The sequence below is a fragment of the Idiotropiscis lumnitzeri genome, chromosome 3, assembly GCF_059441095.1.
Source record: "Idiotropiscis lumnitzeri isolate Australia: NSW breed Sydney's pygmy pipehorse chromosome 3, RoL_Ilum_1.0, whole genome shotgun sequence".
In the NCBI taxonomy this organism is placed as follows: Eukaryota; Metazoa; Chordata; class Actinopteri; order Syngnathiformes; family Syngnathidae; genus Idiotropiscis; species Idiotropiscis lumnitzeri.
The window spans coordinates 20338019-20353243 of NC_142393.1; the positions used below are offsets into that span (position 1 = coordinate 20338019).

A 15225-nucleotide genomic window follows, 5' to 3' on the forward strand; every position below is an offset into this window, starting at 1 on the left:
CAACTTTCTTACTAGTGACGACAGTGCATATTAATCATGGACATCAAGAATATTGATTAAATGAAATGGATTGATGTATATTTTAGAAAATGGCATTTGCATGCAATAATGGAACTGAATAATGTTGGAATCTGTTTAGATCTTTTGCTTCTCGTTGGCGAATATGCAGATTGATTTAACTGGTCAGGGTGAAAGGGGCCATTATTCCAAGCTGATGGGAACATTAACTTATAAATAGAGAGCTATAAATGGGTGAATGGAGCACAGGCCATAAGTTAACACCTCAATGTTTTTTCATTTTTTTACAATTGTATCTTTATATAATGAGTTTGGTCAATGAAGAACCAGTTTGTCTTTACAATGATGACCTGCATGGTGTGGTGAATACTATAACCCTGGTGCCACCAACCTTTTTGAAAATGAGAGCTGCCGCTTGGGTACTAATTAATGCAAAGGGCTAGCCAGTTTGTTGCACATGGCTCTAAAATAAAATTTGATCCAATAACTTTTAATTCTGTTATTATTAATGATTAATGCTGCTCATCTGGGTGACGACATTGATTATGTTATTGCTTTCTTACACTGATCATTAAAAAAGATTTAACATGGTAGGAAACACATTTTTAAGTCAAGTTGTTTGCATATTGGGGATGTGCATACCCAAATGCGATCTGACTCAATGTTTCGGTTTGGTCAGCTGTTGCAAGAGTTACGCCTCAATTCGATATGGTACGCTTGAGTTTGCGATGGTATGATGCAATCAGTTCTTGTTGTTATTTCATAATATGAATGACGTAAGCTTACTGTAAATGTGACATTTCCTTCAAAGATGTAGCTCTCCAGTAAAAGACCATTCAATACATATTTTGCTGTATTATATACAGACCTATTAAATTTCATGCACTTACATCTTTTAACTCAAAACTGATTTTATTTTTTTTAATTCAAACTGTTTTTTGCTACCACCCTAATGTATTGAGTACCAATTCTCAACAGAAGTTATCTCAACGCACTATACACATTGAGAAGGTCGAGAAGAACCACATGCTAGTCATCCATTTTGTGAAAACAAACTAGATCCCCTGTGCTTTGACCGGTTGGGTTGAAATGGAAAGACAATAGAGTGACAGAGGGTAGAAAGAGACAGAAAACAGGTGAGACGGGTTAAGTGACTGAAGAAGGGCCGAGGGAACAAAACGAAAACAAAACGAAACAACGGCAGCATCAACAACAAATGATCACTACAACTACAGGAAATCACAATGTCCCACTAATGAGCTAATTTTAGAAGCGGCCAATGCACCCTGCTGTAATTCATGCTTCGAAGCACAACCCCGGTTTAGCTCATTTTGGCCCATAATGTGTTTACTATCTACCATGAGGCGTCCAGCTGTACTAGCAAGTCAGACCAACAGACGCTTGGCCATCAGCCAAAGATGAGAATTTCAGCTTATTTGCGTTGCATTGTGTCCTCCTCGGAGTGGGAGAACCTCTACACACTTTGGGTTAGGCTGATGGTAGCATCCAGATACATTGGTGAAGAAATGACGTAGCTCTGGGTTGGCTTTCAGCCAGTGTGAAGCCGGATTGGTGTTTGGAGGACGTAGAGTAACATTGTATCCAACCAGCAGTGGCACTCATGTATGGTTTAGGATCTATGAGACCAACGAGTCTATTACACGGACAGAAGCAGCTTGACAGGGATGGTGAACGTCAAGCGTATGTCACTGCTTTTTCCACTCACTTGTTAGCTTTCCTTATCCTTCCATTAGCAGTTGATTATACATGGGCGGACCCATAAATTGTACATTAGTGATTCCCAGCCAATGCACTGGAGCACATTAGCGTCCTGTTAGAGATAATTGTGGAAATAAATGATCCAATTTCATAAATGTAATTTTGTTCCGACAATAATTGTATATTTACTACAAATAAGCAATCTTTAGTCATATATCTATGTTAGTGACATATGACAGGCAGAACAATTCAATGCTCTTTCTTTATATAGCAGACGGTACATTTAACCTGCTTGTCCGCTAGGGTCGATATGAATTATTTTTAACAAACCTAAGTAATGAATTCATCTGAATTACAGTAAGGCTTATGCAAAAGTAAAGGCAAGTGAATCACGATTTCAATAGTAAAGACAGTCACAGCCCTTTGACATGTTTTCTTGTAAGCGTTCACTTTGACAGCGGCCCAAACAAGTGTGGCACAAATATGAGTGAGTCACAAGTCTTATTAAAAAATATTGCAAGCAATTTGAAAATTGCATTCCACCATACTGCAACATCGATTTTGAATTTTATTAAATGTTCAGCCCTTGTATCCGCCTCTTGCTGTTTGTACAGAAGAAGTCATATATCTGCTTTCCTGCTCGTATCACAAGGCACTATTTTTGGTGGTCTGCTGTAAGAATTTTCTCATGTAAAATATGTGCCTTGGCTTGATTAAGGTTGGCAAATGCCTCTGTAGTGTCCTGCAAATAAAATATTGTTTTAGACACTAAAAAGATGGAACATGCCTGGTATTCCTTCGTTCATTAAAAGTCTTGTGTCAGCCCATCCGTTTTCTTCTCCCTGTGCACACCGCCCAATTCAAGATAACAACACCCACCGCCCCCTACCAAAATTGCATTACCCCTCCCCCTCAGTGTCTGCCCATTGGTAGGGCAGCGGATGGCGTCTGCATGCTGATCAGTAAACACAGTAATGTGTCAGTGACCGCAGGCTGCGTCCTCATGTGATGGAATACAACATCAGTCCCGCAGTTTGGTCGTACGCAGGAGAAAACGAGCGTCGTCGACCTGAATGCACGTGCGTGTCATGGACGCGCAGCAACTGTACCTGGTTTTCTCTTAATCCTTTTTTCAAATTTTTAATGAAGCACTTTTTTTTTTATATGAAAATCACAATATGAATTAAAGATAATTCAAAATATCTGGTGGCACAACCAGTTTTCAAAGAAGAAAATAAAGTGCAAATATTTAAATTCGTAGATTGAAATGTTTTAAGGGCCAAAAAAACCTTCCCTGTTTATGAAGCCTAAATCTATTAAGTCATGGCTGGAGGCACAACGATGACGTAACAAAAAGGCGGCTGCTCTTGTTATCATCTCAGACACTACATTAGTGCACAGACCCAATAATATGCCATACTTTAAAAATGTCAGGTCCATAAATATTTGCACATTGACATAATTTCCAGGATTCCAGCTCTGTATAACACCACAATGGATTTAAAATGAAACAATCAAGATGTGGTTCACGTGCAAATGCTGAGCGTGTTTACAGTGCATCTGTATTTAAGTGCTGACTTTGAGCTATAATTTGCATCCAACTCAGGTGAATGGTGAAGGAATTTCAACACATTTGATATGTTCCTTTACCTTTTTTAAAAGTAATTGGACTAACTTACATAATCATGAGTCAGATTCCAACACTTTGTTCCAAATCGTGTGTAATCTCTGACAGCCTAGAATCTCGAGCCCGTTGACGTCACAAGACGCCGTGTTTCGTCTCTGGCGATGCTCTACCGGGCCTCTGCTGCAGCTGTCTTCAGTTCCTGCTTGTTCTATGGTTATTTTCATTTAAGCTTTACTTCAATAAGTGAAATGCATGTTCAATCGGATTCAGGTCAGGTGACTTGGAGAACAATCCACTTCTTTGCCTTCAAAAAAAAAAAAATCCAGTCATTGTCCATCTGCATTGTCAAGTTCTGCATTTTGAAGCATTTAGCTGAATATGAGCGGATAAGAAACACTTCAGAATTCATTCTGCTGCTTTTGTCAGCAGTCATATCAATAAATATCAGAGGTACAGTTCCGCTGGCAGCCATTCATGCCCACGCCATGACACCACCACCACCTTGCTTGACTGATGAGGTGGTGTCCTTTGGATCTCGAGCACTTCCTTTCCTTCTCCATGCTTGTCTCTTTCCGTCATTTTGGTACATGTTGATCTTTCGCATCTGCCCATAAGATGTTGTTCCAGAACGGCACACACTCTTTTAGATGTTTCTTGGCAACCTCTAATATGGCCTTCCTGTTTTTGAGGCTCACCAATGAATTTACACCCTGTAGTGAAACCTCCATTTCCTCCGGTGAATCTTTTGTCAGTCATCTTTTAATTGTTGACTTGAAAACAGATGCACCGACCTCCTGGAGAGCATTCTTGATCTGACCAACTCTTGTGAAGAGGTTTTTCTTGCCGAGGGAAAGGATTTGTCTATCATCCACCACACTTCTTTTCTGTGGTCTTCCAGGTCTTTTGCTGTTGCCGAGCTCACCAGTGCTTTCTCTTTTTAAGAATTCACCAAACGGTTGCTCTGGCTCTTTGGAATTCATATTGAGAGATGAGCTCACCAGATTCCACATCAACAAAATACACTTGAAATGAACTCTTGGCTTTTTATCTGCTTCATTTAAGTGAAATAATGAGGGAATGAACATAACTGTCCATGGAGGAGCTGAGTCGCCATTTGCCCAATTACTTTTGGTTCCATAACTCATTTACTGCCATTGACGGCTTAAGACGTCAAACCCCCTTTTTTTTTTTTCCTCGGCTGGTAGTGAATGAGTTAAAAAGGTGCAAGGTACGTTCCCATTCACTTGAATGAGAGCCGCAGCCAAGGCCACCTCGGCGGTCACCCGACCCAACGGTCGTGACCCAGCCTTATCTTTTCCTTTTTAACTGGACTTTTACTTTTTCTGCTGGATAATGTATTTGTGTGTACTACGAATTGACACGTTCTAGCAACTTTCACCCCATCAGGGTGAGACTAGCGGGACCTGCTTGGATTGTTATCGGGTCTGATAGGCGCCACAGGTGGTGCAAGCAACATAAACAAAAGCTGTGCTGCTTATAAGGCTGTAACAAATGAATCTTTTCAGAATTGATTATTCTATTGATTACTTGAGTACTTACCGAGATACTCAAACGCAATGCGGTCCGAGAGGCTTTTCGGAGGCTGAATTTGTCATAAGTCGTTTTATATTACAAACCCAATTCCAACCTTTTGTTGATTTTTATGGACCACAGATGATGAGATCCCCGAATTCCCTGCAATTGTACACGAAGGAACATTGTCCTTAATCTGTTCAACTATTTTCTCACGTCGTTGTTAACAAAGAGAGAAGGGCCCGGCTGCAGCCGGGGCGTTACTGTTAGGACACACATGTGCATTTGAATTTTTGTGGCTATTGGTCACAGTTTCAGACGTTAGGTGTCAACAGAACATGACAACCAAGCCAGGAAACGATACACATTACAATGCTTGCCTGCCCGCTTCAACTGCACTGGCTGAGATGTGGGGAAAAAAAAACAAGCCAAGCTACAACATGGGGGACAATTTCCATGAGAGACTGGGGAAGTTAGTTTGTATACTCGCAACCTTTGTACCTTCTGTTGCTGGCTTCTTCAACTGTCACATGGCTACACAGTATTTGTCGACAAGGACTGTCGTGACTTTTATTGTTACATTTGGCCTGTGCAATCAAGTTTGAGGTTTAGCTCTTGAGCAGGTGCCGTTACCTTTCTGTTCTGCCTTTTACAACTTTCCTTTTTTTAACAAACCAGAGGATATTGTTGGTGTTGGTTGCATTTGTCAAGTTTCTGGTGTGTAAAGAGGGAAACCCATTTGAGTCATATTTGATGGTTTTAAATTGCCCTTTCCACCCCTCTTGTCTTTCAGCTGCTCCCTCTCTAATGCCTGCACCCTTAGGTCTCAGTTTGCAGTGTTTGGTCAGTTCCCGCGAGCCTAAACAAACTTGTTGCACAACTCACAGCTGTGCCAGCTGCACAGCTACCATGAATTTCTTACATGTCCCCCATTTTGAAACCTGGTAAAACAAAAAAAAGTTCCATATTTGCACCTGGACAGCTGACAGGTGCTTACCTACCTATGAGGGACTTAACATCCTGTTGACGAATGACTCATGCTAGTGAAATGTTCCAATTTTGTTTTTTGATAGCCTTTTGGGGGCAGACTTTTTTTTTTTCATTTTACAGCATTGTTGTTATGTTACAGCTCAGTAGTGACGGTAACATTTTGTGGAGAGTGACATGGCACCTTATTATTGTCCGCTTTCACAGTGGACATCTAAGTTTCACAACTAAAGCGGCTCGAGAGGCACCTGTTGCATAACACCTGTACGCTCTCTAGAAACACCAACTTCTGAGTAAACAAGCAAAGTGGCAAAATGGCGGTGTCATATTTGTCGTGGTGTCACACGCGCACAATGCCTTCGTAAAAAGTGCTATTGTCAGCTAAAAACACAAAACCAGCCAATCACCGGGCATGCATAGTCAAACAACCATTCACACCTCGACACAATTCAGTGTGTTCATTTTTACATCTTGATCGACGACAACACCTATTGTTTCCAAAAGTATTGGAACATCTGACTGAAAGGTGCGTTTTGTTGCCCAGGTGTATGCTTTTACATGGATTATGGAAACATGTCTAGGTTGAATTTGAGATGGGATTTGGGGAGATTAAATGTATTTCATAAATTCCATGATTTTGGTTAGTACGATGGCCTCGCAGTTAAGCAGTGGAGGGTTTGATTCTAGCTCTGGCCTTCCTGTGTGGAGTTTGCATGTTCTCCCCGTGCCTGTGTGGGTTTTGTCCAGCTATGTCGGTTTACTGCCACATTCCAAAAACATGCATGGTAGGTTAATTAAACACTCTATGTCAGAGGTATTCAATTAAAAGTCACAGAGGTCCACGATGAAAATTTCTTCCAATTAAAAGGTCCGAACCAAAGTCCGACTTCCCTTAATGTCTAGCCTATGTTCACTTTTTTATATCGTTTCAATATTTAGTCATTTTCAACAGAGCGCTTTCATATACGAAATATTTAGCAATGTTCCCATTAAACACCTTTGCCAGTCAAACAAATATAAGGCGTTTATTTCACATTCAAGAAAATGTGGCTCCAGGAACTTAAGGGTGCCACTTCCGGAAAAAATAGTAAAATATCTCCTGCGGAAATATATCAAGTGCTAAGCATTGAGTTAAAATCTTTTGCCTTTTTTTCTCAAATCAAAGCGTTATCAGCCTAAAAAAAAACGGAAAGCCTAATTATCCAAGTAAAACAGGTCAACATGTTCAGTACACAATCAATAAAAATGGCTGTCCTCATGAAAAACTAATTCAAAATGAGCTTTGACACCACCTTTTCTTTAGAATATTTTTTTTAACTTCTCTTAATGAGAAAAATGAGTTTGTGACTGCCCTGCCAGTGACTTAAATCTGGGTTGGAACGGAGTCAGGGCCATTGGGATATGGTAGATTATTTCACACATCTGGGCTTTGTGTTTTCCTTTAAATAATGTTTGTGCAACCCCATTTAAGCACTCCTTCACAACTTCCCCATCACTTGAACGTTTTTTTATGTTTCCCCAAAATCCATGATACTTTTAGTGAACATTCGTTTGCATGCCGCTGGGCTGTAAACGTCTGTAATACTGCACTCGAAGTTCGATGTTTTTGCGTGCGCTCACCTCAAACTTCAGCGGATAACTTTGCAAAAGAGGGCGGTGCTTTGTTTCGTAGTGGCGCTTCGAAATGTTGCGACGGTTTCGGAGCATATGATGCACACTGGTTTAGAATCGGCTGCAGCCAGAACGAAACTAAATTTCTCCGTCCATTCATTGAAAACAAGACGCATCGACCTCGCTAACTTTTTAGCCAGGCATATTGTCAGCAGCACTCTCTTCCGGTCTGCTGCGCAATTGGCAGTGGATCGTAAACAAAAGATTTGATTGGCTCAAATCAGTGACGCCTTTTCCGTATTAACTACAATTGCCGCGCCAACATTTGCGAATGCGCCCTGAAAAAAAAATCATCATAGATTGGTCATGGGTCCGGTCCGAACCATCCCGCGGTCCCGCCATTTGGTGATGCCTGCTCTATGTTGTCCCTAGGTATAATTGTGCGTGTGAACGGTTGTTTGTCCATGTGTGCCCTGCAATTGGCTGGCATCCAGTCCAGAGTATACCCCGCCTACTGCCTGAAAACAGCTGGGATGGGCTCCAGCACCCTCGCGACCCCTCGTGGGGAGAACCGGTTCAAATCATGGATGGATCGATGAATGTTTTTTAAATTAATTGTATGATTAATCCGTAATTGGTATTTTTTTCTTTTTCCTTTCACTTTCTGTATTACAAAGAGCAAGATTACTTGCGAAATATCGCATGCACAGAACACAAACCAATGCGCAGTTCATAGGATGTAACCCTGTTGCGTTTTTGTGACCCAATAGGGTCCGAGGTTAGAAAGGAGGTAGCATAATATAGAGCCTGTTTGTGTTTTTTTGCATGCCTTTACATGTCCTTCAAAAACCTGAATACTGCCAATATTCAGTTTTGAAAATGGTTATTGACTGCATGTGAACAAAGTCAATGTTGACTTGGATATAAAAAAAAAAAAAAATGATCAAAAGGTACCGGATTACAATTAGAAAGCACTTCTACTTGGAACGCAGTCTCTGTGTGACTGTGACCAGCACGTTTATTTAATTTCATTACCTCACTAAACAAGCATGGCTTTTGATAGATAAGACATCAGCTTTGTGATGTCCTTGAGTAACATCTGTCAGTGGCAGTGAGGGGGGGGGGATAAAAAGGGAGAGGAAAAGCTGCATGTTCCAAAAACAAAGGGCAAGGGTCACAGCAAGCCAAATACAAAGCATGCGCCAGAGAGGGTTCACTTCACCATTAGTGAAATTACTGCCTGCTGCACGGTGCTCTCACATGCGGTCCTTTCTACTGTCCTATCTGGAATAAATGGCGTTGTCACGGAACACTGGAATCCAACTGCCTGACATGTTCACAAGTGGCCTAAAGATCATTGGGAGTGAGTATGATAAACTCCGTTAATTTGTGCTCGGCAAGAATGCTTATGTCTGCTTCCGTTGTTCTCAAAGTTTGATAGCGTTGACTGAAAGTGGAGTTGCTTTAAAGTCTTGTGCTGTAGCACATTGACCTGGAAAATGTTGATGTACTGTATTTGGACATTTTTCAGTGTAGCTTGAAATAAGGAGTGTAGTCTTATTTTAGCCCTGTCATCCTTGTGAAGAAATGCTTTCAAATGTGTTATTTACTCTGGGCCTGTATTGATTTTTGTCAAAGTCCTCTGGCCACCAAGCGGTTCTGACCTAAACCAGTTCCAGCCGCTTTTTTTTTTTTTTTTTTTAACTCTCATAGTATTAAGGATGATGTGTTGAGATTTTAAAGCATTTCACCAGTGATCAGGGGTGTGGCAAGAAAATTTCTTCTTCTTTCTTGTTCTAATCAGGATATTTTTTTATTGCACAGCACGTTGAGTGGCATTTTATGAATGAAAAGTGCTATATAAATAAAATTTGATTTGGAAGTTATGATTTTGATTTTATGTATGTTATGTTAATATAAATCAATTGCAGCAGAGTATCTAGTATTCTAATGGCACTGGTATCCAGATTTCCCCCCAAATGTGGCATGGCCGACGAATAACTCGGTCATTGCCAGTGATGTCGTCGAAAAACAACTAGCTGAATGTGTGGATCAAAGCCACATGCTTCGCACAGGCTCACATGAGGCTGATTCATTTTCCATTTCGGAGCAGCTCACTGATGATTATCAGCGTGCTGAGCCAGGCCTACTTGTGTCAAGAATGACAAACATGCCTTATATCTTCTCATTGTGTGCTGCACCGCTTTGCGGCTTTAAACGACACTGACTGACTTAAACAGTAGCACTGACGCAATCACACAAACCCTGTTTTAATCATTTCAAGGTAAACATTCATCAATGGAGAAGTCAATTCTTCCTACTTCTACGGCGCCCACTTGGCTCTTTATTTTTGACTGATCATTGCATATATTGATCAGCTAGCTCAATTTGCCTCTTCATCTCATTGTGATTTCTAAATAGGTGTATGATCCTTTTAACAGTTCGCCGCATGTGAAAAGAGTATCTTCATTTTGTATTAATAGTTTCTCAACTTTTCAAATCAATGGTTGGATGCAAATCTATTGGTGGTAGGTAGTTAAAGAAGGATGAGATCGTAGAACAAACTCAGTTTGTTTTTTTTTTGCTCAGAAAACTGAAATTAGGTATTGTTTTCTTTATTAATTTTGGAGAAATTAGGAAATGAGTGACGACTTTAAAAACGCCTACCTTTTAACAAAGAATTTGGCCGCGCCCCCCTCCGCTCTCTCCATGTTTCGCTCGGAGTCATTGAAGGGACAGATTAGAAACTCTATATTGGAAACCATTTTACTTTCACTGCGTATAACATCCAAAATGGGTGATAAATTGGAACCAAAATTCATGTTGACATCCCTACCTATGTCCACTGCAACGTATCAAAATGATTTACCTCTATGTGGCTGATTTATATGAGAATGAGGAACTGTGGAGGTGAGCAGAGGTACATAAGATTATGCTGTTAGGACACAGCGCTCAACAACTGAGGACGTCCGACATAAAAGCACCATATGCATGACATTTTTACATGCATATCTATTATATAAGTGCTAAACCATCTTAAGTTACCCTTTAAGACATTCAATGTCTTGAAGAGACAAAAAAATCTGTTTTGGGGGATGCCGATGTGCTACACTGTCATGTCTTCAGAAAGGAGTGGCCTCTTCAAATGTTTGTCATAAGAGTTTTGATTTAGCTTATTAAGTCATCTTGAGACACGTTGATGGCTTTGGTGTGGCCACCTTTATTTGCCTTGATTTGTGTTTAATGGCCAGCTGTTCCTTTACTTGAATCTAGTGTAGTGTTTTCAGTAGGAAGAAGTACCTGTGTTTGTGTGTGGAAGAGGTTGACATTGTCTTTACCGGTTACAGTGTGGACGACAGGCGCCACTCCATCTGTTGTTGAGGGATGAGACCTTTAATCCTCCACCTCTTAAACTGCAATCACACATTGGCAGCCACTTTTTTTCCCTTCAAGGTGAAGGCTGTCTTCAACCACCTCAGGAACACCTCAAATTGTTCTTCAGCTGTGCTGGATTTTTGCAAAAACGATAGAACCTCCAAAGTCAAACACAATACATTTCAGGTCTACTCTTCTTCGGGACAAAATTCCATAGAGATCATTCTATTTGTAAAATGTGAACGTTCTTATACTGTTAAAAACAAGTGTGAAGTAAACTTAGCCAACCATCTTTTCTTTTAAATAATACTGACAACTAAAACTACTTTAAGCATACTTTGACTATTTTTTTTTTTATGCAACCCAACCAGATTCATAATTGGATCACTTAACAACGAAAATGCGTATGTTTGTCAATCTCAGGTAATCGTCGGCGAGTGACGTTATTTAAACAAGGCTAAGTTGCCAGTCAGCCATTTAACTGCATTACTGATTGTTCCGATGCATCATTCACATTCAGTCCAACAGTTGTTTGAGTGGCCAAAAGATAAGAATAGGGCATGTGAATGGACCAGTTTTGTTCTGGCAATGTCACGTCGGTGTCAACAAGTGTTCTTTGTTACAATCACTCCAAGGATCTGTGATGTCTTAGAATTTTTGTTTGTTTGCTCAATGCACATGCCGCGTCCTCTTGGAAAGCTGCCAATCACAAGATTGATGTATGAGGTTTAATTACTTTGATTTAATTTGGCCCTTTCTGAAATTACGTCACACTTGATCTTTCAATGAGTCTATAATGAGTTAATCACTAAAACGTAATTAATTTTATTTTAGTGATTAACTCATTTTAGACTCATTTAACAAACAAGTGTCTCATGGGGGGTCTTCCGAAGACGAGTTACTTTTTAACGTCACTTGAATCGTGTGTCAACGTCTGCTGCTACCACAAAAAATGAAATAAAAGCCAAACATTGTGGTGTTAGTGTTTTAGTTGCTCATGGGACATGTGAATGTCTTGTCAACGTACCAAACGGCAAGACATTTTTTTTTTTGCAAGACATTTGAGATATCTTTGGAGTTGCCTGATCTAAATTCGACTAATTTCAAAGCTGTAATAGTTTTGTAAATGGGCAGCTTTTCAAAATTCTCTAGCCACAGTACGTTTTGAAAATGCTTCAAAAGTCACTATCAAAACATTGATAACTTGTTACTATATTTGTTCTGAGAAAAAGGGCTCGCTGAGTCTGTTTTCTCAGCAGGAAAGTATTTTTGTCTGTGTCGTCCTGTCACCTTGAAAGCTAAATCGAGCCTGCTGTTTGCTTTTAGAAGGCATGTGTGTAGACTTGTGAGGGCTTTTTATTTGAAGCTTATTGTCAGTGTTTCGACACCCAAAAAAATGCTTGAACTAACAGAAAACAAGTGATTGCTTTCTATTTCTGTCAGGAGTCGCTTTTGCCATTTCCAGTTGTGGCGATGGTGTCATACATGCAAGTGACCACCTGTTCTCTCTGAGTTTCAAATGGAATCTCTAAATAAAGAAGCACTAATTTACCAGTGTGACAGTTAATCGGCCACTAAGTAATTATCGAATGAATCCATAATTATATTGCAAAATCAATTATTTTTTAGACCTTGTTTAATTTAAAAAAAAACAAAAAAAACAATTAATTAATTAATTTAAAATTGTTCAAATCTTGGGAATTGCATCAACAGTAAAAATTCTCAGATTTTTGCAGGCCTCCCTAAAACAGGGCTAATTATCTTTGTGTTTAATCATAAGAAAAGATTTTAAAACATCTCTTTTTACTTTGGAAAGTAACGATCAACATGGTTGCATGTTTTCTGACTTGTTCTTGTTGTTGTAGACCAAACCAGTAACAATCATAATTTACATTTGTGCAATTTTCTGCACTATAAATCTGAAATAATATCCAATTTTATTTGAGATGAATGGAAGTTATTGTTTACTATTTTGATTTATATTTTTTTTAAACAGCATCAGCACTGATCAACAGCAAATTTGAATCAAAGATGGCTTTGTGTGTCCGTAAATGAATTTTTGCCACAGGTTTAATAAAATGTCTTTACTTTATTTCTAACTCATCAGTTTTCTAAGAGATTACTTTTTTTTGTTTTACCTATAAAAACTTGCACAATATGATTTTTACCTTGCGTTGTACGTATGACATTAAAAAAAAGTCAACTGTTGCTGAACCATACACTTAATCAATAAATATATTACTATATTACATACATTATTATTATAGTTGTGTTAGGGGGAAAAAATGCAAATTCTGATTCGGCGTAAAAATATTCAGTTTACTTCAATCTCTGGTTAAAAACATGTACTGTGGTAAAATATTTTTGACCAATGCGATCATCAGTTGCATCTCTTCACCAAAGAATAAAACATTTTTTATGATGCTGTGCAGAGCAAAAATAGCATTTGTAGCTTATTTGTTCTTGAGATGATGATGATGATGATGCATCACTGGATTTTGGACCAGAACTTGTTGTGTGGGAGTCCTCGCTTGAATGTATTGTGACTTTGACTTGCCTGTGCTCGTCCCAGCCTGTTTATCTTTTTATGTGCATGGCCGGTATTCTTCCTCTGCACGTGCACACAATGATGGAACGGGAGAGTGGGTGGCCTGTTTGAAGGGTGGGTGGGTGTAGATTCTCTAAGTAAGTTTTTCAAGAAAAATCTGGATAAATGGGATGCTTAAAACGAGTGGTGGTGTTTATTGTCATATTGAACTAAGAAAGTTAACCTTTACACAATCAGGATTGTTTGAGCCAATCACCCATCAAAATAAAAATGAACAAAACGCTAAATCGATCCGATTGCAAGATGGAGCAATTTGTCAATTTAAATAACCTTTTTATTAACTATTTTATTTATTTAAAAGTGGACAGTGTATATTAATGTATTATTACATGTAAATGTATAAGATTAAAGCCATTGGCTGGTTTCCATTGCTTGGCATGTTGTAACGTTTTAAGTATGGTTGTGTAATGTTGACTGTGCATCAACAGAAGTATTCTCAAGCCTTTTTGTCAACGTTCACCAATCTTTGCAATGCACTAAGAACGGAAAGAGTTCTCTTCGCCCACCTTACTCTTCACGACTAATGGGTAACAACATGGCAAAAAAGGGGGGTGGATGAACAAATGTGTGCGTATGTATGCACTGTACTACCTTGGCAAGTTTTTCTTCGCGTTTAAAAAAAACAAACAAAAAAGTAAGAAAATATGTTGTTTTAACAGTACTTTAAAATTACTCTGATTTCTTTCATGCAATAGAACATATGTCAGTTCTAAGAGAGAGTGTGATGTACATCGCTGGATCTTGTGCGACTGATAGAAACCTCAGTTAAGGTTCTATAGTTCAACTTTGGCTTTCCCATAAGTGTACCGCTTTCCTGTTGACATCATTCCAAATAAATGAAGTCATCAGTCAGGAGTGTGAATGTGGGAGTTCTTTGTGATCTATAAATATCAGCTAGAAATAGTGTATGCTGTTAGTTTGTTCATGTTGGTTTTGCTTTTCTGGTTTTGCACAAAAATAGAAAATTCATTTCATGCAGGATAGTGTGCCAAAGGGCTTTGTTGGTTGGATTGTTTATTGTTCTGATGATCTTCAGTGTGCGTGTGCATGCGTGTGGTGAGGTTGTGATGAGCTAGATGCAGAAGTCATGTACCTCCCTTCTCTAGAAGTGAGCAAGAACAATCCCTGGATAAAACAATCTTCAAAGGCAAACCCAAAGAAATTTGACTGAATGAGCATTCCTCTATAAGTAACTGTCGGGTAACACATCCAAATTTTGTTGAATTTTTACAACTGAAATCTTGTGGAGTCATTTGGATTTGGAAAGTCATCGTGCTTTACGGCTTTTAAACTGTGTGTTTCTTTTCTTTTAGTGACCCCTGATCTGCTCCTGGAACCCCCACTGGTACCATCGCTGCCGGCACTATCATCCGCGCGGGCCAGTGGGAAGGCCCGGAGGCGCAGCGGAAGCGACAGCGCTGCCAGGCGTCAGCATTTGAGCGCAGCCCCGAGGTCGGGCCCCGCTAGAGGCAGCATGGAGGTGGGCATGCGGGTAGTTCGTGGCACGGACTGGAAATGGGGGAACCAGGATGATGGCGAGGGCCACGTGGGGACTGTGGTGGAGATCGGCCGGCAGGGCAGCACCACCACCCCAGACAAGACGGTGGTTGTTCAGTGGGACAGCGGCACAAGGACCAACTACCGCACCGGCTACCAGTCTGCCTACGACTTGCTGCTGTTTGACAATGCTCAAGTTGGTAAGAGCTTTTTGACTTGAGTCACTGCAGAAGCATACTTTCAAACTGCA

The 15225-nt window shown here is 39.9% G+C and overlaps 1 protein-coding gene across 3 annotated transcripts in view; it reads left to right on the forward strand.

Moving 5' to 3' along the window:
• The window catches only part of mib2 (MIB E3 ubiquitin protein ligase 2), a 47358-nt gene that overhangs the window by 1169 nt on the left and 30964 nt on the right, over positions 1-15225 (forward strand). Inside the window, exons 1-2 of one of the 3 annotated variants that reach the window (XM_088290606.1) lie at positions 8705-8858; positions 14792-15175. In XM_088290606.1, the coding sequence (XP_088146732.1) occupies positions 8789-8858; positions 14792-15175 (454 nt within the window). In that variant the 5' untranslated portion in view covers positions 8705-8788. Of the gene's footprint in view, positions 1-8704; positions 8859-14791; positions 15176-15225 lie in introns of those variants that run through there. The other 2 variants (XM_088290605.1, XM_088290607.1) reach the window with 2 other exon arrangements.